The sequence below is a fragment of the Gorilla gorilla genome, chromosome 4 (assembly GCF_029281585.2).
Source record: "Gorilla gorilla gorilla isolate KB3781 chromosome 4, NHGRI_mGorGor1-v2.1_pri, whole genome shotgun sequence".
In the NCBI taxonomy this organism is placed as follows: domain Eukaryota; kingdom Metazoa; phylum Chordata; class Mammalia; order Primates; family Hominidae; genus Gorilla; species Gorilla gorilla.
This window is the reverse complement of record NC_073228.2, coordinates 16,413,455-16,435,822: the sequence shown is the minus strand read 5'-3', so window position 1 is coordinate 16,435,822 and position 22,368 is coordinate 16,413,455. Positions and strand designations below refer to the sequence as shown.

At 55.2% G+C, this 22,368-nt stretch overlaps 1 protein-coding gene across 11 annotated transcripts in view; it reads left to right on the top strand.

Annotated features, from left to right (window-relative positions):
- Positions 1–22,368, top strand: part of LLGL2 (LLGL scribble cell polarity complex component 2) — a 49,247-nt gene that overhangs the window by 12,882 nt on the left and 13,997 nt on the right. For all 11 annotated transcript variants that reach the window (XM_055388915.2, XM_055388914.2, XM_031011197.3 and 8 more), the window contains exons 2-6: positions 4,794–4,898; positions 17,226–17,323; positions 19,329–19,410; positions 19,686–19,801; positions 20,547–20,705. In XM_055388915.2, coding sequence (XP_055244890.2) covers positions 4,824–4,898; positions 17,226–17,323; positions 19,329–19,410; positions 19,686–19,801; positions 20,547–20,705 — 530 coding nt within the window. In that variant the 5' untranslated portion in view covers positions 4,794–4,823. The remainder of the gene's footprint in view (positions 1–4,793; positions 4,899–17,225; positions 17,324–19,328; positions 19,411–19,685; positions 19,802–20,546; positions 20,706–22,368) is intronic.

The following is a 22,368-nucleotide window of genomic DNA, read 5'->3' as shown; positions in this document are numbered from 1 at the left end:
AGAAAGCTACTGCTTGTGGGGGATTACACAGGTAATCAACAAGATTAATAAGTAAGCTATTCAGTGTGTCCAAACGTGCCAGGTCCAAGGAGAAAAGCGGTGCAGGGAGGGAGAGAGAACATCCCAGGAGATTGCAGCTTCAGGTAGGGGAGGGCGTGAAGGTATCTGGAGGAAAGTGACCCAGGCAGTAGGAACAGGGAACGCACAGGCTCTGACAAGGGAATGGTCACTGAGACCTATTGGCCACCAAAGCCTAGTTGCTGGATCTTCGCATCCTCTTTTTCTTTCTTTTTCTTTTTTTTAGAAATAAGAGTCTCGCTCTGTGGCCCAGGCTGGAGTGCAGTGGTACAGTCATAGCTCACAGCAGCCTCAAACTCCTGGGCTCCACTGATCTTCCCGCCTCGGCCTCCCAAGTAGCTGGGACCACAGGTGCTTGCCACCGTGCCTGGCTAATCCTTTTTGTTTGTTTGTTTTGAGACAGAGTTTCCTTCTGTCACCTAGGCTAGAGTACAGTGGCGGGTTCATAGCTCACTGCAGCCTCAACTTCCCAGGCTCAGGCAATCCTTCCACCTTAGCCTTTTGAGTGGCTGGGACCACAGGTGCATGCCACCATGCCCAGCTAATTTTGTTTTTATTATTTTTAGAGATAGGGTCTCCCTATGTTGCCCTGGCTGGTCTTGAACTCCTGAGCTCAAGTGATCCTCCCACCGTAGCCTCCCAAAGTGTTTGGATTACAAGCATGAGCCACTGTGCCCAGCCCTCCTTTCTTTTCAAAATTTTTATTGTTCCATGTAAATTTGAAAAAATCTCCTTTCCTTTTTTTTTTAGAGACAGGGTCTCACTATGTTGCCCAGGCTGGTCTCCAGCTCCTAGGCTCAAGTGATCCTCCCACCTTGGCCTCCCAAAGTGCTGGGATTATAGGAGTGAGCCACTGTGCCCAGCCCATCTCTTTTTTTTGATCAGAGATAGTCCTGACCTCTGTCAGAAACCATCCCATTTTCTGGTTACTTTTTTTTTTTTTTTTTCATACAAAATCTCACTCCGTCACTCAGCCTGGAGTGCAGTGGTGCGATCTCAGCTCACTGTAACCTCCACCTCCCAGGTTCAAGTGATTCTCCTGCCTCAGCCTCCTGAGTAGCTGGAACTACAGGAGCACACTACCAGGCTCAGCTAATTTTTGTATTTTTAGTAGAGACGGGGTTTCACCATGTTGACCCAGGCTGGTCTCGAACTCCTGACCTCAAGTGATCCACCCGCCTCGGCCTCCCAGAGTGCTGGGATTACAGGTGTGAGTTACTGCGGCTGGTTGGAAATCATCCCATTTTCTGATTTGTGTCCTGTGAAGTGTCTGTTGCTCCCCTGTCACTGCTGTATCCCTTTCCTAGGACAGTGTCTGCTCCATGCCAAGCTCTTGCTCCTTCTACAGGATCTGTGTGGGAGGGAGTGCCATCCCCCTTTACAGAGGAGCTGTCTCTGGAGGCCATGCGGCTTGGGGGAGCTATGCGGTGCTGTGATGGTGAGCCCTGGCCTGTTGGCCCCTAGCCCAGGGCTCTTTCCCTTACAACCCCTGGCTCCCTCCAGGAATGGGCTGAGTAGGCAGGATCTGTTCATACCAGGCGTCTCTAGGCCTGGCTTCCTGAAGTTTCTCTGCAGAGAACCTGCTTGTCTGGGGTGGGGAGCTGAGGAGCCACCTGGAGGTGAGGCCCGCCAGGTCCAGACCAGCCCCCTCTTCAAGGAAGCGTGGTGCTTTTCCATGCCTTGACCTGGGCAGTGGGTTGATTGGAGTGAGGGGATACCATGCCCACCCTGCCTTGGTCCTCCTGGCTCCATCACCCCATGCCCATGAGGTCCCAGCCCGTGTGGGAAGAGCAGCAGGTCCACACAAGGCCACCAGCCCTGCCCAGCCAGACCTCGCCAGCATCCTGTCAGCAGCGGCCAGTCCCCAGGCCCCAGACTGCCGGGTCGGCTCTGAGCTGCCAGCATCTGGGAGCGTGTCTGTGCGTGTCCCTGCCTCTTAATTGCAAGGGTGTCATTGGGCATCCTTTGTTCTGTATTATCCATCCATCACTGCTACCCACAGCCCTTCTGACTTGGGGTCCAGTCCGAGTTCTGCCGCTTCCTACTTGGTGACCTTGACAGGGTGTTTTGCTGCTGTGGTCTGTTTCCTTGCCTGTCTAGTGGGGAAGTTCTGCTTACCTTTCAGATGACTTCCCAGATCAGGGTGGTGTGAGGGGCTCCACGCTCACAAACTCACACAGTGCCAAGGAAAGGAGATGGCCAGAACATTCAGCGACCCATGACTGTGACTCTCTGGATGCTGGGGTTTAGGGAGGATTTTCTTGTCTGTATTTGGTTTTTCTACAATGGGCACAGATTACTTGAGCAAAATGTTTTAAATGGAATAGGATGCAGAGGGTCTGGTACACTCACTCCCTGCTGCACAGCAGGTGCTCCAGGGAGCATTTGGGTGGGTGGGTGGTGCTCAGTGTCCACGCCCTCCTGATGCCATTGCTACACCCTGTCTTCCTCCTTCCTACTGGCACCTCCTCCCAGCCCCCAGTTCTGCCTTGTCACTTTTAAGCCTGTGTGGAGTCTTTGGCACGGATGGCCGTGTGCCCTCTCGTCCCCTCCCTGGAGTCTGCAGGCAGTGGTCACTCTCCAGGGAGCCCCCACCAAGCTTCCTCTGACTTCTGACCCGGTGACCTCGGCCTGGGCCCCGGGTGGGGGTGTGAGCCCTCCAGGAGTCCAACTGGTTTATGAGTGTGAGCTGCCCTCCCCCAGGCTGGAACGCTGGGCCAGCAGATCTGGGTGTCCCCTCACTTCCATTCCAGAAGCCCTCGGGGCTTTCCCAGCCGGTGCCTGTTCTCTGAACCCCCTTGGGACCTTGGATCAAGTGGGCCCTGGGAGTTTCCCGGCCACCTGCTCTTCCCCAGCAAAGTGGGATCCCCACCTCTGGTCTGACTCCTCCAAAATGTGAAGGCAGGAACGTCCCGGAATTACCCCGTTTTTCAGTTTCCCCAGAAGGTGACAGCGCTCTGGGGGCTGGTTCCTGGTATTTGGTTTTGAGATAACTGACCGTGCAGATCCTTTCACTCAAGGGGGATGTGGCTCTGCTTTTTTTTTTTTTTTTTTTGAGATATTGTTTTTGCTCTGTTGCCCAGGCTGGAGTGCAATGGCCTGATCTTGGCTCACTGCAACCTCCACCTCTTGGGTTCTAGCAATTCTCCTGCCTTAGCCTTCCAAGTAGCTGGGATTGCAGGCGTCCGCCACCACACCCGGCTAACTTTTTGTATTTTTAGTAGAGATGAGGTTTCACCATGTTGGCCAGGCTGGTCTCAAACTCTTGACCTCAGGTGATCCACCTGCCTCCGCCTCCCAAAGTGCTGAGATTACAAGACTGCCATTTTTTACAGTGTGATTTTGTAAAATCGGGTCACCCTCCCAGCACGGCAAGCCCTCGGTTCCTCTGCCCGAAGACACCCCCAACTCTGCCACGCACGTTACCTACCTTCTCCCACGCTGCCCAGATCACATGGGATCCTATCATATGCAAAGTCCTGACCTGATGGTTAATTTTTGCCACCTCCCAAGAACCCAAAATCCTTCAAACCTCAGCTTAGATACCTTCTTCTCGAAGGTATCTAAGCTGCCTCCCCACTTCGGGCCAGGTGTTCCCTCTCCCTCCTGCAGTCAAAGTACTCAACACTGGGCTGCCCTGTCTCTACCTGCCCCTGCCTGGAGCACGCGCCTCCAGGGTGCGGCCTGGATTCGCTTCCTTCCCCCATCCTGCTGGGAGTGGACGGAGCTGTGCCCAGGGTGGGCCTTGTCTGTGTTTCCCAAGGACGGGCCTTGCTGTCCTGTGGTCAGCAGGAGGCTGAGCTACTGGAAGCCAGAAGCTGGAGCACAGAGGCTCCTTCCCCTTCCCCCAAGGATAATCCGGAAATGGTTTCCCCTTGGGCTGGGAATGGATTCTATGGTGGGCGGCGAGTTTGGGGGCCTTGAGCTGGTTTCTTTATTGGGAGCAGATTCCTCCTGATTATTCTCCACTAGGGCCCATGGGAAAGAGAACCTTTCTGAGCACACCCCATGAGAGCACAGGGAAGCTGGACTGGGGCTAGCCAGAGAGAGGGGAGGGGACCGGCAGAGACCCCAGGCACGGTGGCATGGGCCAGCACCCCCTGACCAAGTGCTCTGTGCCACCCATGCCCACTTGAGTTTCTCGTGGCTGTGGCTGGTTGGAGAGGCTGAGGCCGAGAGTCCCTGGACAGCCTTCCCCGAGGTCAGAAGGAGGAAGCATCTGCCCGGTGCCCTGGCCTGGAGTCACTGCAGGCCTCTCCCCTGCCCCGACTTGCGCTCTGATCTGGGAAGGATGGCCTTGGTGTTTCTACCTTCCACAAGACTTTGGAGGAAGAGGCTTGTGAAGTTTCCCTTTCTGCTTAGCTGGAGTTTCATGGTTTCTCAGAAAACAGGTTAACAATTAAGCTAATTAACCTCAGGGCCCGCCGGCCCTCCTTGTGCTTATAAAGCCAGGCTAAATGGCTTCCTCCCCCAGCTTTTCCTACCCCCATTATAAGGCCACAGGTGGTGACAGCCTTCAGCCCTGAGGTGGGCCGGCCTCTAGATCTGAGCGTGGGGAAGCCAGGGTGCATGGGCGGTCACTGTGAAGCTGGCCTGGCCCCGGGGTGGCTGCCTACTGGACTCGGAGAGAGAGGCCCTGCTCCACCTGTTTGGGCTGGGCCTAATCGATACCTGAGTGCCAGGACAGACCCCTGCAGCTCCTTCTGTTTCTCCAGGTCTCCAGTGGGGGCTGCAGACTAAGCAAAATGAGGCGGTTCCTGAGGCCAGGGCACGACCCTGTGCGGGAGAGGCTCAAGCGGGACCTGTTCCAGTTTAACAAGGTAAGTTACGGAGAGCAGGGAAGATGACCCCCAGGTTTTGGGCCAAGCGGCTCAGGCTGGGGCTGAGGCATCTCTTACCTGGATTAAGGTGTAGCTCTTATGTGGCTGCCTGCAGTGCCTCTTGGGACTCAGACTTTGGAAATGGGGCCTGGTTAAAGGGCTTTTATAGAAAAGGGGAATAGGTTGCCCTCATGAGTTGGGACTTCTCATCTCAAGGCTTTCACTGGCTGTGTGACCTCTGCAAGTCACTCCACCTCATGGAGCCTCAGTTTCCCTACCTGTATCATGGAAATAAAACGATCTGCCATGTCTACCTCGGCACAGGGTTGTCAAGGAGGTTTAGGGACGTGGGAGATGAAAGGATGAACTCTGCAGGGGGTGATAATGTTCCAGGTCCCTTGGGGCCCTGGAGTCACAGGCCATGGCTGTTTCTCCCTTCTCAAATTGCCCCTGAAGGAAAATGCAGCTCCCCTGCAGGCTGAACACGTGATTCCTTCTGGCTCCGGCCGGGGTGAGTGGGGAGAGGTGCCCAGGAGAATGAGCCGGAGTTGGCCTCGGACTACCCCAATCCCAAACCTGTATCCGGGGTACCAGAAGGCCCACAGGGCTTCCCTTCAGCAGTCTGGGGCCTGAGAAGGTCAGGACAGGCCTGTACACAGGAGGCGTGCAGTGTGGCCCTTCAGCTCCTGGGCCACCGAGCAGTGTGGGGCCTTGTGAGGTAATGACCTTCTCACCTGTGCTTTGCGCCTCTGCTGGGAAGGTGGGCTGCAGGAACCGGGACACTGTGATCCTCTTCCCCCGGGGGCCCAGGACCCTCCCAGTATGCTGAGGGCTGGACATGTGGCTTTCGTTGGGGGCTTCCGTTTGGGCTCCCCTGCCCCCGAAAGGAAGCAGTGGATGTGAGACCAGACAGTCTGGAAAAGGGATGTCTCCCTGTGGAGAATGAGGAATTCTCTTTGGTTGTATTTTTGTTGTTGATTTGAGAAGTGTAGAAGTCAGCTTGCCCAGGTGCAAACCCAACTTTGCCACGTAGAAGCTGGATGGCCGTGTGCCTGTCGCCCACACCATAGGCTTGTTAAGGCTGTACGTGGGGTGAGGTAACTTAAGTGCTAGGCACAGTGGCCCAGGAATGCCGGCTGCTGCTGTGGGCTGGAGGGGACCTCCCTGTTGGGAGAGGTGGGTCGTGGGGTGGAGGGACCTCCCTGACCTCCCCGTTGGGAGAGGTGGGTCAGCGCTCCCAATGTGCCCTGCCACTTCTCTCTGGGTTTCTTAGACTGTGGGAGGAGTTGGTGTCCCTGATGGAGCTTTGCCACGAGGACATTTCCCTCTGGAATTAGGGCTTTCCTATGCCAACGTGCCTCCTGCCAGCTCGCTTTTGGGCCTTGGGATATGGGGGTGCAGGTGTTGGGAATGGGAGATCTCAGGACACCTACAGCCTGCTACCCTTGCTCTGGAGGGAGTAGCCTATGGGTGCTGGGTCTCAAAGCTTCAGTGTCCACGGGAGATGGAAGGGAACTGAGTGACCCCCATCTGCCTCCAGTCTTTCGCTCTGAAAAGGTGGCAGAAACCTGACAGGCTTAGCAAACAGGGCTGAACACCCCCCTACCCCTGCCCCCTTGCCCCAAGTTCTGTCTGTGCAGCTGAGTGAGGCTGGGGTGGAGCTGGGGCAAGGAGTTGTCCCTTCTTCTTTCCCCTATCCCCCAGGGGTGATCCCCAAACTTGATTGTCCCACTCCCAGGCCTGGGGGTGGCAGAGGGAGGCTCCTGGGTCTCCTCTGCCTTCTTCTTTCCATTCATATGCAAGAAGCATGCATTGAGCACTTCCTGGATCCACAGCCCAAGGCTCAGGGCTATGGGAATCTGATTAGGCCTCTGCCCTCCACTTTTACAGTCTGCAGGAGGGAGGAGGCTGATGGCCTGAAATTTCGGGCCTTGGAAGTGGAGAGGAGGAAGGGGAGAGCCCAGGGGATTCAGGAGCGGGGTAGACTCATCCGGGCTTGGGGAGTGTGGTGGGGCCAGCAGGGTGGGATTGGAGGATGAGGCCAGATCCCAGAGGATTTGGGATCCCGTCTGCCCTGCCCCTCCCCAGCCCAGGCTGTGAAGCAGGGAGGCTGCTGGTATCTGGGCCTGATCTGACCCTGCGGCTCCAGGGGTTGTGAGCAAGGGAGTGAATAGTGGTCCCGTTTACAATGTAGGAAAGATAAACCTGGAGATGTTTTTACCCTTTGGGCAAAGCAGGTAAGCTCAGAGCAGTTAGGAGACATTGCCCCAACTAAGATAGGTGACAGCCCAGAAGGAAGGGACTGGAAGCCCAGCCAGTGGGGATGGGAACGAGGCATGAATTGAGCAGGGTTTCTCAATTTCAGCACTCACAGATGATATTTGAGGCTGGCTGTGCTGCGGAGGCTGTCCTGTGCGTTGTAGATTATTTAGCAGTGTCCCTAGTCCTACCCACTAGATGCCAGTAGCACATACATACACACACAGCCTGTCAAGATGTGACAACCAAGAATGTTTCCTGAGGGGTAAAATCGCTCCTGGTTTGAGACCCATGGAATAGAGAACTATTCAGGGCTGAGATCTGCTGATGGGGCAGTAAAGAGAGAGGGGATGGGGAGGGGAGGCGGGTGTGCAGGATGACCATGAAGTCTCTGACCTGGGTAGGTGGTGGTGCCAGGCCTTGGGAGGGGGAGCCCAGGCCAGGAGTGGCAAAGAACAGATTTGAGGAAAAGTAATGTATTTTGATCGTTTTGATTTGGACACAATCGCAACAACAGTGCTCTCCATTTTTGGAGAGGCAGGTTGCCCAGAGGTGAGTGGTGCCGACTGCCCGGCTCGCCAGCTGTGTGACCTTGAGCAGGTCACATGCCTCTGAGATAATGATAATCAGAGCCACTCCATCCATAGAGTTGGTGTGAGGACTACATGAGTTCCTGCATGAATCGAAGGCCACGTCTGGCTGGCGGCTGCAGTGTCCGGCAGCATCGTTCTGTGGTGGGTGTCATGTGGTTTGAGGTTGAGTTGGGGGAGCCTTGGGACAGGCCCAGCAGACAGGCGGAGGGCAGGTCCAGCAGACAGGCGGAGGGCAGGTCCAGTGGATGGTGGGATACCCAGGGCTGGAGCCTGGAGCGGCACGTGGGCTGTTGGTGTAGGCGAGGGTCAGGCCCCAGACAGTGTTCATGCTGGCAACTCAGGTCATCTCTTCCAGTGGTCCTGGAAGGCCAGTCTGCTGGGTACTGTGACAGCTGGGACAGTGGCGCCATCACAGCTCGACCCCAGGTGGCTTGTAGACACTGGCTTCTGAACCAGTTCTGGCCTTTTCCTCCAACACCTTCTGGCTCAACTCCTTTATACCCACACCAAGCCCGATGCCTCAAAGAGAGCAAGGACATCGCCCCGGGGGTCCTGAGAGGGAGACGTCTTGTTTCTTTGGCTTCAGTACTTCCAGAGGATCTGTGATTGCGAACAGTCTCTGAACTCTGCCAGGGACTGGCTGTCAGAGCGGTAACTCCAGTTCACCGAGGGCTATGTGCCAGGCATCAGAGGGGCCAGGTAGTGGTTAGGGGCAGGGACTTTGCAGCCACATGGCCTGGGTCTAGATGCGGGCTCTGATGCTTCCTCACTGTGTAAGACACAGTGGACGCATTGCTTAGCCTCTCTGTTCTTTAGTTTCCTCATCTGTAAAATGGGCATTGTAGGGGAGCAAAAACTGGCTTCCCTCCAGCCTTCTAGGTTCTTTGGCTGGGCTATGAATTAAATTGACAAGAGGCGGGGCGCAGTGGCTCATGCCTGTAATCCCAGCACTTTGGGAGGCTGAGGTGGGTGGATCACTTGAGGTCTGAAGTTAGAGACCAGCCTGGCCAACATGGCGAAACCCCATCTCTACTAAAAATACAAAAATCAGTTGGGTGTGGTGGCACATGCCTGTAGTCTCAGCTACTAGGGAGGCTGGGGCAAGAGAATCAGTTGAACCCCGGAGGCGGAGATTGCAGTGAGCCGAGATCATGCCACTGCACTCTAGCCTGGGTGACAGAGTGAGACACTGTCTCAAAAAAAAAAAAAAAAACAAAACAAAACAACAATGAGGACTGGGGTGGAGTGTGACCAGGTTACAGGAAGGTGAGGGGAGGAAGTGTAGGTGAATGAAGGTTGTCTTGTTATGCAGAGAAGGTCCTGGGTAATAAAAGTTGCCTTGGAGCAGCCTTCTTCCTGATACAGATATGGATTGAGCATACATGATCAGAAAATCTGATATCCGAAATGCTCCAAAATCTGAGTTTTTGAAGTGCCAATATGACACCGAAAGGGAATGCTCACTGGAGCGTTTCAGATTTTGAAATTTTGGATTTGGGATGCTCGACCGGTAAGTATAATGCAAATATTCCAAAATCCAAAAGATTCTGAAATCTAAAACCCTCTATTCGCAATCATTTTAGATGAGGGATATTCAGCCTGTACTTGACTAATGTAGCTTTCCTGTGTGGATGTAAATTTCTTTTGCAAAAGGACAGCTTTTCTTTTCCTTTTTTTTTTTTTTTTTTTAGACAGCGTTTTGCTCTTGTTGCCCGGGCTGGAGTGCAATGGTACCATCTCAGCTCACTGCAGCCTCTGCCTCCCGGGTTCAAGGGATTCTCCAGCCTCAGCCTCCCGCATAGCTGGCATTACAGGCATGTGCCACCACGCCCGGCTAAAGGACAGCTTTTCAGAGCTACTCTCATGTCTGCACTTTCTGAGAATAACCAGCTCAAAGTATGCCAAAGAAGTGGCTGGGCGCCGTGTCTCATGCCTGCAATGCCAGCACTTTGGGAGGCTGAGGCAGGTAGATCACCTGAGGTCAGGAGTTCCAGATGAGCCTAGCCGGGCATGGTGGCGCACACCTGTAATCCCAGCTACTTGAGAGGCTGAGGCAGGAGAATCACTTGAACCTGGGAGGCGGAGGTTGCAGTGAGCCAAGATCGCGCCATTGCACTCCAGCCTGGGTGACAGAGCGAGATTCCGTCTCAAAAAAAAAAAAGCCAAAGAAGTATATTTTGGGGTAGCACATTCTGGTCTCCTACAGTGGTGTTTTGGGGTGGTATGTCCTGAGTTCCAACAGCATCATAATGATCCCTAAGGGAGTGTAATTGCTTCAAACGGTGCTTGACACAGGTCGACGCCTTACCAGGACTTGCCTTGTTGTGGTGTCACCCTCACAACAAACTCAGGATGGATGTTGCTTCCATTCTGCAGGGGAAGAGACTAAGGCCCCCAGGGCTTGCACAGCTGGAGCTTATCCGGGGCGGGGGCACTGGCTGGGGTGAGGATGTCCTGGTTTCACCTGTGGTCTGGCTGTGTGGCCTTAGAGTGGTGGCTTCACCTCCCTTCACACCTCAGTTACTTCACCAGTGAAGTAACTGTTTGCTATATATGGTGGGCCGTCAAGCCTATTGGAGGGATGGATAGACAGACAAGTCAGCTGCAGCACCAGGACAGGGCCACTGAGTACCAAGGGAAGGAACCATGGGACATCGGGAGGGAGGAAGTGCTGCTGGAGAAGTCAAGGTAAAACCCGTTCCTAGACAACTGCTCACAGCCAGCTCGCTCCCCTCGGCCAAACCCAGGCACACCCCAAGCAGCCACACCCATCAGGGCAAACAGGCTGCTGTGCTTGCCCGGCTGCCGCAGAAGCACCTGCCTGGGGCCTTCCCTGCCCGTGCCCACCCTCCCCTGTCCCCTTAGGCCCTGAACAAACAGTGTGTTCCTGACCCAGCAGCCCCTGCGGAGGGCCAGGTTGTTCTGTATTGGCTTTCGAATGGCTGGGCCCCTGGTGTCAGGTGACAGCAGCCACACAGGGAGGGCCAGGCTGCTGCCACTGCCAGGAATCTGAGCTGGCCACACCCAGCCAGTATCGGGCAGAGTGGCCCAGCCAGGCAGGAGTGCTCCCCCATGGCGCTGGGCAGCCTCTGAGGGCCTGGTGCCCACCACGGCCTCCTTCCCACCCCCTGAGGAGTGCCAGGGACTCCTCCTCGGGTCCTAGCAGCCCTTGGGCAGGGTCCTCCCTGGCTGCAGGCAGGATGAAGGCCCCACTGTCTCTGACAACCAGCCTTTGCCCACTCCCTCCCCTTCTGGGACCTGGAAAGGAGTCCCAGAGCCCAGGAGAGACGGGCCTTCTCCCCTACTCCAGGCTACTGTTGCAGTCTGGCGGCTTCTGCAAATCTTTGCTCTCCTTTCCCAACCCCCCTGTCAAAAGAGTTCATTGTTCTCTCCTCCTTTGGCAGAGGTCACCTGAGCCAGGTATCAGATGTGGGCGGGGCCGGGTAGGCTGGATGCCGCGCTTAGGAGGCCCCAGTGGCTGCCAGGCAGCTTTGGTCAGCCTCCTGGTTTGAATCTGAGGAGAGATAGCTAGGGTCCTAGAATAGGTGGGGAGGGCTGGTCTTGGAATTCCTTGACCACCCAGGGGCTGTGCCCCGTCCCGCCCTCTGTCCTGAGTGCAGTCATGATTCAGGGTTGCTGTGTGTACCTTTGCAGGAAGGCAGCCCTGGGGCTGAGCCCAACCTCCTGTGCTCAGGTGGGTACTTCCTTTTAGGGAGGCCATATGCACTCCCTCTAACAGGGACCTGGAACTGTTCCTGAACCCTAAACAAGGGAGGAGTCACCACCTAAGTGATATAGACCTTGTTCAGCAGCAGGGAAGCTAAGCCTTACAAGGCTGGTAGGAGTTGGGGGTGGGATCCAAGGGGTGGGAAGGGCACCAAAGTAAGGGGCGGGGCAGGCCAGGCGCGGTGGCTTACACCTGTAATCCCAGCACTTTGGGAGGCTGAGGCAGGTGGATCACTTGAGTCCAGGAGTTCAAGACTAGCCTGGGCAACATAGTGACACCTCATCTCTACAAAAAATACAAAAATTAGCCAGCTGTGGTGGCGCATGCCTGTAGTTCTAGCTACTCGGGAGACTCAGGTGGATCACTTGAGCCCAGGAGGCGGAGGTTACAGTGAGCTGAGATCGTACCACTGCACTCCAGCCTGGGCAACAGAGTGAGACCCTGTCTCAAAAAAAAAAAAAAAAAAAAACCACACACACACACACACACAAACTAGGGGGCAACTGGGGCACAGCTAGAGGTGCCCATGGAGCCTTCGTTCTTTCCCTGACTGGTTTCCTCAGGACACTAGGCCCTGAGTTTCTAGCTTCTCCCTGTCCCTTCTATTAGCTGCTCTTAGTCCTGTTCCCAAATCCCAATCCCTTCCCTGTTCCCAACAAGATCCCTTGGGCTTCTCATAACTAACCTAGGGCTCCCCTGCCTCTCTGCCCAGCCCGAGCCCCTGTCCTCATAGGACTGCCTGGGGAATCCCCTGGGAGACACGTCATTTACATATGAACCCATTCTCTTGGCCCTGTCCAGGTAGAGTCACTGTGAAGGTCACTGCCCTTATTTTGGTTTTGGGGGAGCCCTGGTCCCTCCAGAGTTGCCAACTTGGAGAAGTGCCCAAGGTGATACTATGGAACAATGCGAGCCTCGGAAGGAAGCAGAGGCCTGTGTGTGCTGCAGGGTGGCCTCAGGTCCATCATCTCCAATCCAAGGACAGCTCTGCCCAGTGCAGTCACCAGTACCATCCTGTTTATTAGATGAGAAATGAAGCTCAGGGAGGCCCAGCAGCTCATCCACGACCAGATGCCTTGTACGTGGCAGGAAGGGATACAAAGCTTAGTGGGTCTGACTCAGTCCCTGTTCTAAATCAGCCTTTGGAAAAGAAGGTGGGGATGGGAGGGAGTGGTGGCCACGATATCTCCAAGGCTTGAAGGGAATGAGGAATGAATGCGGGTGGTTGAAGGATGGGCCCAACCCTTTGTCTTCCTCTGAGTTAGAGGAAAGATGCTGAGCCGAACAGGAGTAGTGACTCTGGTGAAATGTTAGAAGAACTGCCCGCCCTTGACCTGTGGCCTGAGAGCCTAGCAAAAAGTTACAGGCTGTTTTCTCTGTGGCCTGACCTTCCTGCTGGTGAGCGGAATTGTCGAGGCCAATGGGAATATAATATGAGCCATGTATGTGATTTAAAATTTCCTAGAAGCTGCATTGTATAATTATTTAAACACGTGAAATTAGTTTTAATTATATATTCTGGCTGGGTGCGGTGGCTCACGCCTGTAATCCCAGAACTTTGGGAGGTCAAGGCGAGCAGATCACTTGAAGTCAGGAGTTCGAGACCAGCCTGGCCTATATGGTGAAACCCCATCTCTACTAAAAATGCAAAAATTAGCCGGGCGTGGTGGTGCATGCCTGTAGTCCCAGCTACTTGGGAGGCTGAGGCAGGAGAATCATTTGAACCCGGGAGGTGGAGGTTGCAGTGAGCTGAGATCTCAACACTGCACTCCAATTGGGTGACAGAGGGAGACTCTGTCTTTAAAAAAAAAGTCTAGAAGCTGCATTATGAAATTATTTTAAAAAGTGAAATTAATTTTAATCCTGTATTCCAGCTGGTCAAGGTGGCTCATACCTGTAATCCCAGCACTCTGGCACTCTGGAAGGCTGAGGCCTGTGGATCACTTGAGGCCAGGAGTTTGAGACCAGCCTAGCCAACATGGTGAAACCCCGTCTCTGCTAAAAATACAAAAACTAGCTGGGCGTGGTGGTGTGTGCCTGTAGTCCCAGCTCCTCAGGAGGCTGAGGCAGGAGGATCACTTGAACCAGGGAGGCGGAGGTTACAGTGAGCTGTGATCGTGCCACTGCACTCCAGTCTGGGTGACAGGCGTGACCCTATCTCAAAAAAAATTATATATTCCTTTTAATCCAACATATGCAAAATATTTTGACGTGTGATTAACTACTAATGAGATTTTTTCAGTTTGTGTTTTTGAATGCTCAATCTGTGAAATCTAGGTGTATTTTACACTTACGGCACATCTCGGTTCAGACGTTAAATCTTTTTTGGAAGTACTAGATCTGTATTTAGAATTTGGATGATTTACAGTGGAAAAAGGGAATTCGAAGCATGGCCTGCCTGAGTCCAGTCCCTGTTCTTCTAGAACCCGGGTTGTTCCAGACATACTTGAAGGGTTTCCAAGAACTGACTTAATCCTCATTGGTGACATGAGCCATACCGTAAGTGCTTGGTGGCCCCATGGGGCTCATGGCTACCGTTCTGGGCAGCTCGGAGCATGGGGCCTGCTCCTGGCCAGGCCAGCGGGCTCCTGTAGGGCATTTCCACCAGAGTCCTCCAAATTCCAGAGGCTGTTCCCTGAGCTGCCTCTGCTGCTGGGAAAGTGCTGCTGTCCTGGGAGATGGCTCCGGCTGCTGACTTCCTGAGGCCCCAGCAACCTGGGGCTGGCTGAGGTCTGGTGGGGCCCCTGGGGGAGCTTGTCCTGCACATCCTATCCCTCTGTCTACTCCCCTTTTCCTGGGAAATGTTTACATTCCAGACACTCAGCTATCTCTATCCAGGGCTTCTCCAGGCTCTGCATTTTTCGCATAGCTGAACAGGGACCTGGGCTGGCCTGGGGGCCGCTGCTGGGCCCTATCTGTCCCCCTGGCTATCCCATTTAGGTATGACCATTTGCAGGGCAGGCCCTGTTCCTAGCAAAGAGCCAGGCCTGAGGCACCCCCCATCTCCCCCGACCTTTTTGTCTCCAGGCATCCCCCAAAATAGGCACTTGTTGGAGCTCTCCTCCCTGCCTGACCCCAGCATGGGATTCCCTGTGAGAGCCATTGGACTAGACTGACTGATGGGGGAGGCAGGTAGCAATTGGGTTTGCTAAGCTATCATTGCTAGATCTCACCAGGGACTTCTCCTTTTCTGCTGCTTTGAGGCCTGGCAGGGCTGCAAAGTAGGAAAGCCCAGGGCCTAAGGAGGCTGCCTCATTGTTGGGACCTTTTTCTGCAAGGCAGAGTCTCTGTGGTTGTTTTTTAAGTCTTTAAAGCAATCAGTTGACATAGCATCGCTTTGTGCTATTCTCACCTAGCTCTGCAGGGTCACTATCCCCCGGGGTGGGAGGTGGGGGTCAGATTGGGGTAACTGATTAAGAAACTGAACTAAAAACCTTCCTGAAGATGGTTTATCACTCTAAATTTGTAGCGGGTTTATGTTCATACCTTTCTTAACCCACAATTCTATCCCTGGGACATCTGCCCCAGGAAATACTCAAGTGGTGCAGACAAAGATAGGAGTCCAAGAATGCCATCAACATGGTTGTTGGATTGCAAACCCTCTAGCAACAAAGTAAATACTCAACAATAAACCTCTGGTGAGTTAGGATATCTCCAGGTAAAGAATATTCTTTAGATGTTTTAAAAGTCATTTTAGGCCGGGTATGATGGCTCACACCTGTAATCCCAACACTTTGGGAGGCCAAGGCGGGCAGATCACTTGAGGTCAAGAGTTCAAGACCAGCCTGGCCAACATGGTGAAACCCCATCTCTACTGAAAATACAAAAATTAGCCGGGCGTGGTGGTGGGTGCCTGTAATCCTAGCTCCTGGGGAGACTGAGGCAGGAGAATCACTTGAACCTGGGAGGCAGAGTTTGCAGCGAGCCAAGATTGCACCCTTGCACTCCAGGCTGGGTGACAAGAGCAAAACTCCATCTCAAAAAAAAAAAAAAAAGCCATTTTAGGCAGGTTGCAGTGACTCACCTATGATCCCAGCGCTTTGGGAGGCCAAGGCAGGAGGATCGCTTGAGTCTAGGAGGTCAAGACCAGGCTGGACAACATGACAAGTACCTGTCTCTACCAAAAATTAAAAAGTAGCCGGGCGTCGCAGGCGTGGTGGTGCGTGCCTGTAGTCCCAGCTACTTGGGAGGCTGAGGTGGAAGGATCACTTGAGCCTGGGAGGCCGAGGCTACAGTGAACTGAAATCATGCCATAGCACCCAACCTGGGCAACAGAGTGAGACCCTCAAAAAAGAAAAATTAAAAATTTTTGTCATGCCTGTAATCCTAGCACTTTGGGAGGCCAAGACGGGCGGATCACAAGGTCAGGAGATCGAGACCATCCTGGCTAACACGGTGAAACCCCGTCTCTACTAAAAATACAAAAAATTAGCCGGGCGTGGTGGCAGGTGCCTGTAGTCCCAGCTACTTGGGAGGCTTAGGCAGGAGAATGGCTTGAACCTGGGAGGCGGAGCTTGTAGTGAGCTGAGATCACACCACTGCACTCCAGCCTGGGCGACAGCGCAAGACTCCGTCTCAAAAAAAAAAAAAAAAAAAAAAAAAAAAATTTTGGCTGGGTGCGGTGGCTCACGCTTGTAATCCTAGCACTTTGGGAGGCTGAGGTGGGCAGATCATGAGGTCAGGAGATAGAGACACGGTGAAACCTGTCTCTACTAAAAATACAAAAAATTAGCCAGGCGTGGTGGCGGGCACCTGTAGTCCCAGCTACTCGGAAGGCTGAGGCAGGAGAATGGCATGAACCCGGGAGGCGGAGCTTGCAGTGAGCCGAGATTGTGCCACTGTACTCCAGCCTGGGCGACAGAGCGAGATTCCATCTCAAAAAAAAAAAAAAAAAAAATAGACGTGCAAACATTCACAAGTGCAGAAGACTCAAAGGATGTACACTTAGGTGTTAGCAAGGTTACTTCTGGTTGTGGGAGTTTGGGTAATTTTTGTTCTTTTTGTTCTTTTGAGACAGAGTCTCGCTCTGTCGCCCAGGCTGCTCTGCCTGCCGGGTTCGCACCATTCTCCTGCCTCAGCCTCAATTTTTGTTCTTAAACGTCTTTATACCTCCCAGGCTTTTCACAGTGAGTGTGTGTATTCTGTAATAAATGAAAAAAACACGTATGTGCAATGACACTCCAGGAATTCCCTTTCTGGGAAGATGGTTGGAATTTGGTGACAGTAAGAGTCTGTGAGACCCAGCTGACTGGGGCCTGGAGGGACCTGGAAGAGCCCAGAGCAGGGCAGGGCCTCCGCGGTACTCTAGGCCCCTGGGTGAGCCCGGAGCTGCGGTGCAACCAAGATTTTCTCCCGAGAGACTGGTGTCTCCATTGTTCCAAACTCCCCCTACTTTCCCCACCCCACACCCATAAGGCTCCCATGCCACTGAGGAGGGCTGGGTCCATCACCCAGGGTGCACGTGGTGGAGGCACCGAGTCAGTTCCTGGAAAGCATTGAGAGGCTGGTATGGTGTCGGGGAAGATCAGCTCGCAGGCGTGGCCATGAGGCCAAGGGCAGAGTCACAAAGGGACAGGGGGTGGGGCCTGGTAAATATGGGTTAGGCTCCAACACTCAGATGTCTGGGAGGAACCGGAAAGGTACCGAAACCCTGCTTCCTGCTGGGTCGTCTGGTGCTGCAGCTCCAGCAGCCATGGTGGCGCGAAGGGGACAGGTCTGCAGGCCCACGCCGCGTGCTTCTCGTTGCAGACGGTGGAGCATGGCTTCCCGCACCAGCCCAGCGCCCTCGGCTACAGCCCGTCCCTGCGCATCCTGGCCATCGGCACCCGTTCTGGAGCCATCAAGCTGTATCCTCCGTCCCCTTGCTCCCACTCGGGCAGGGCCTTGGGGTGGGTGAGATTTGGGGAGGGACATCTTTTCCTTCCTTGCCCATGGGCTGTTGGGATAAAATGAGGGACTTTCCTGATTTCCAGTTTTGGACATGATTTTATTCCAAAATGGGGTGGGTATGGTTGATGGTGGAGCAGGGACCTGGGCATGAGTGCATCCCTGGTGGGATGCGACCCTGTCCTTTGCAGGAGGACAGTGAGGTTTGAAATGGACTGAGGAGATACAGGCTTATTTTGTCCCCTGTGTCCTTTCAGGACCGTTCATGTGGTCTGCTCCCTTTACTCAGTTTCCCCTCTCACCTATTCCTGGAGGTTTCAGGAATCCCCCACTCCCGGGCAGGGGGTGAGGCTGCTGGGGGGCTCAGAGACCTGTTTTGCAGGGGTTGTATTGGTGGATCCAGAGGGAAGGACCTGATGCCCGTGTCTCAGCCAGTGATCATTCAGTGAGTGGCTGGCTGGTGCGCCAGTAGCAAGGCCTAGGCCCTTCTGTGCCCCTGCCTCCCTCAGCTCCCCACCTCACCACCAGAAAAGCAAGTTACAGGGACCCCTCTTGTTGCTAGGGATGTTTTTAATTAAAAAAAATTTTTTTCGGCACTTTGGGAGGCTGAGGCGGGCAGATCACTTGAGGTCAGGAGTTCAAGACCAGCCTGGTCAATGTGGTAAAATCCTGTCTCTACTAAAAATATTTTAAAAGTTGTCAGGGTGTGGTGGCACATGCCTGTAATCCCAGCTACTTGGGAGGCTGAGATGGGAGAATCGTTTGAACCTGGGAGGCAGAGGTTGCAGTGAGCCAAGATTGCGCCACTGCATTCCAGCCTGGGCAACAGAGTGAGACTCTGTCTCAAAAACTTTTTTTTTTTTTTTTTTTGTGGAGACAGGGTCTTGTGATCTTGCCCAGCCTGGTCTTGAACTCCTGGGCTCAAGCAACTCTCTTGCCTTGGCCTCTCAAAATGCTAGGGTTACAGGCATGAGTCACTGCACTCCCAGCCTGCAGTTTTGTTTTTTAACCTATCTCGATAAGAATCAGAGGTGGACTGGCCCCAGGGCCCTATCCACAAGCAGAGATGGGGTGGCCTTGGGCCAGGAGAGCAGGGCTCGGCAGCCATCTTCCAAATTCCACCCCCACTCCCACAGGCGGCAGAGAGTGGAGAGGGCTCTGCCTGGCAGGGACAGTCCTTCCCCGGCCTGAGGCTGGATGTTGTCCAGTTGGGTCATCTTTTATCCAGAGCACTGGTTCTGGCCGACTGGGGGCTCCCAGTGTTTTCAGAGATGAAAAACCGGATCAGGTTGGGCACCCCGCTAGTCTGATCTGTGCTCCCCTCAGGGCAGGGCCCAAGGGAGTTGAGAGATGAGGGACCACCTCCGATAGCTTGGCTGCCACCTCCAGCGGAGCCTGACCTCCCTCTTCCCCTCTGCCCGGTGTGGGGGAGGGGTATGGAGCGCTTGAGTTCCAGCCTGGGCTGGTGTACACAGGGGGCCAGGGCCTTGCTGCGGGCTCAGCCGTCCCTCGGCTGGTTAATCATTGCCAGGCCACAGCCAGACTCTAGTTACCAATCCCTGGTGCCAAGACTTATGGGCCAAGGCTGTTGGTGATAGGCCCCCTGGGGTGCCGTGTGTTTTTTCACAGGTGCTACCAAGCGACAGCCAACATGTCTGTTGCGGCTCAGGATCAGGGTGGCAGCCTGACAGTTGCCAGGGTGGGGCTTCACCTTTCTATGGAGTTGCTCCCACCGGCCTGACTGGGAAAAATCTCCCAGGGGTCAGGTCACTGGCCTGGTGCCCCAGGGCCAGGGCTGCTGTGTCTCCTCCCCACCCTAGGCTCCATGCATGGGTCCTGCTGCCTCGGGGGAGGGCAGCCCCTCTCTGTGTTTGCATCATTGCACATGGGCCCCGAGGGCCTGGCACTCAAGACAGGCAGGGGATGGTGTCCGACCTTCCAGAGCTTTCCTGAGCCTACTCCTAGCTACGGAGCCCCAGGCGTGGAGTTCATGGGGCTGCACCGGGAGAACAACGCGGTGACGCAGATCCACCTCCTGCCCGGCCAGGTGAGGGACCTGGGGTGGGACAGGAAGCCACTTCCATGCCCTCCTTCCCTTCACTGCTTCCAGCAGGGCTGGTGTGGAGAGGCTGGCATTCAGTGGCCCTGGGTTTGCTGCTGATGGAAAGACCTGGGACCCCCTCCCTTTCCACAGCTGGGGCTCATGGGCCACCCTGGGAGTGGCCAGGGGGTCTTTTAAGCAACTGGGGCTGGGTGGCCCCAGTGTGTAAAGGCCTTGCCTGGGTAGCAAGACCACATGCTCCCGTCGTGTGCCCTCGCCAGTGCCAGCTGGTCACCCTGCTGGATGACAACAGCCTGCACCTTTGGAGCCTGAAGGTCAAGGGCGGGGCATCGGAGCTGCAGGAGGATGAGAGCTTCACACTGCGTGGACCCCCAGGGTGAGGGCTCAATCCCCAGCCCCTTCCACTCCCAGCCCAGCCTGACCCTTGCCCTTAGCTCTGGAGTGGGCTCACCCTTTGTGGGGCCTGTTGCGCCCCTGGCAGTGCCTGGCATGCATTTGGCCCGATGTGTCGCCACACTCAGGTGCTCCAAGTGGAGTGGGCGGGGCTGCAGCCTGCCTCCTCCATCCGCACCCCGCCTCCTCCATCCGCACCCCACCTCCTCCATCCGCACCCCGCCTCCTCCATCCGCACCCCACCTCCTCCATCCGCACCCCGCATCCTCCATCCGCACCCCACCTCCTCCATCCGCACCCCGCCTCCTCCATCCGCACCCCACCTCCTCCATCCGCACCCCGCATCCTCCATCCGCACCCCACCTCCTCCATCCGCACCCCGCCTCCTCCATCCGCACCCCACCTCCTCCATCCGCACCCCGCATCCTCCATCCGCACTCCGCCTCCTCCATCCGCACCCCGCCTCCTCCATCCGCACCCCGCCTCCTCCATCCGCACCCCGTGTTATGCTGGAGGGTCCCTGGCGTCTTCCCTGCCTCCTAGCCCAGGCTCTCTGCCATCTGTCTCCTGTCTTGGCAGAAAGTGACCAATGTTTGTCCTGGCTTGAAATGTTATGAACCTCATTAAAGGGCCTTATGGGCTTGTTTTCCGAGGAGTCAGGGGACCCCGTCCATGGCGTCTCCCCTGCTGGGCAGTGGTCGGCTCACGGGCAGCTGTTCTTGTCACAGGGCTGCCCCCAGTGCCACGCAGATCACCGTGGTCCTGCCACATTCCTCCTGCGAGCTGCTCTACCTGGGCACCGAGAGTGGCAACGTGTTTGTGGTGCAGCTGCCAGCTTTTTGCGCGCTGGAGGACCGGACCATCAGCTCGGACGCGGTGCTACAGCGGTGAGCCCAGAGCCCGGCTGCTGTTAACTCCATCCCCTCAAGTTAGGCATGGCTTCTCCCCTTGGTCCCAGGACTCTGTCAGGAGCTGTCATTTCTCTGCTGGGAATTCCATGGGGCTATAGCAGGGGAGGCTCTTGGCTTCCCACCTGTCACCTACTGAGAACCTATTGGCCTGTCATAGGTTAGCATCATAGCACTAAAAAGGGGGCTTTGAGGGTCCCTCGTCTAAAGGCCCCAAATGACTGTGTAATGTCACCGACTGTCAGTCCAGTGTCCTTTGCACTTGCCATGGGTTTCAGAACCCCAGGGGCTCCACAGCGGGGAAGTCAGGCCGAGACCTCCCTGCGTCACTGGGGCAGCTCCTGGTGCCACCCTGTGCGGTGGGCACTTTGCTGAGGTTCCATTTGCTCGCAGGCTCCGTGGCTAAAAAGCCTTGACCGCCACAGGCGTGTGGGCCTGTTGAGATCGTTTCAGAAGCTTTGCTCCTTGTTGATGATACTACAATAGAGAGGGAGTTGGATCAGGTCCAGGTGGGAGAAGGGGACGGGGCCCAAAAAAAGAGAGGAGATAGCATCTGACAAGATCATGTTGGGGCCGGGTCGGTCATGGTGGAATGATCTGTGGTTCCAAGAGGCAGGAGGAGGCCAGGGTGCTGAGCCCCTGGCCCTGCAAGGCTTTGGACTGGGCCTGGGACACACTCCTGCAGCTGGCCAGCCCAGCTCTCCAGCCCTGGGTGGTGATGAAGCATGGCCCGTCTGCCCAGGGCAGGGCATGACTGGGCTGGGAGGATTCCCACTTGGGGCTGTGTCCCTCTGAGTGCAGACCTCTGCCTTTCCCGTTCAGCAGGGTAGGGCTGGGGCAGTGTGCCCAAGGTCAGAGCAGAACACTTTGCAGGATGACAGGTACCACAGTGGGACACAGCCTGTGGGCAGGACGGCATGGGACCTGCACCCCAGCAGGTGGCCACACCAGTGCCCAGCCTCACCCTGTAGTTAGCTGGCGGGAATCTAGTTGGCGGGGGGGCCCAAGTGCCCTGAGAGCCCCTCCTGCCAGTTTATTTACATTATATTTTATTTTATTTTATTTTTGAGATGGAGTTTCACTCTTGTTGCCCAGGCTAGAGTGCAATGGCACGATCTTGGCTCACTGCAACCTCTGCTTCCTGGGTTCAAGCTATTCTCCTGCCTCAGCCTCCCGAGTAGCTGGGATTACAGGCATGCGCTACCACACCTAGCTAATTTTGTATTTTTAGTAGAGACAGGGTTTCTCCATGTTGGTCAGACTAGTCTCGAACTCCCGACCTCAGGTGATTGACCCGCCTCAGCCTCCCAGAGTGCTGGGATTACAGGCATGAGCCACAGCGCCTGTACATTTTTTTTTTGAGAGCACATTTTTTTTGAGAGAGTCTTGCTCTGTCCCAGGCCGAAGTGCAGTGGCAAGATCTCAGCTCACTGCAACCTCTGCTTCCTGGGTTCAAGTGATTCTCCTGCCTCAGCCTTCCGAGTAGCTGGGATTACAGGTGCACGCCATCACACCCGGCTTATTTTTGTATTTTTAGTAGAGACGGGGTTTCACCATGTTGGCCAGGCTGGTCTTGAACTCCTGACCTCAGGTGATCCACCCACCTCGGCCTCCCAAAGTGCTGGGATTACAGGTGTGAGCC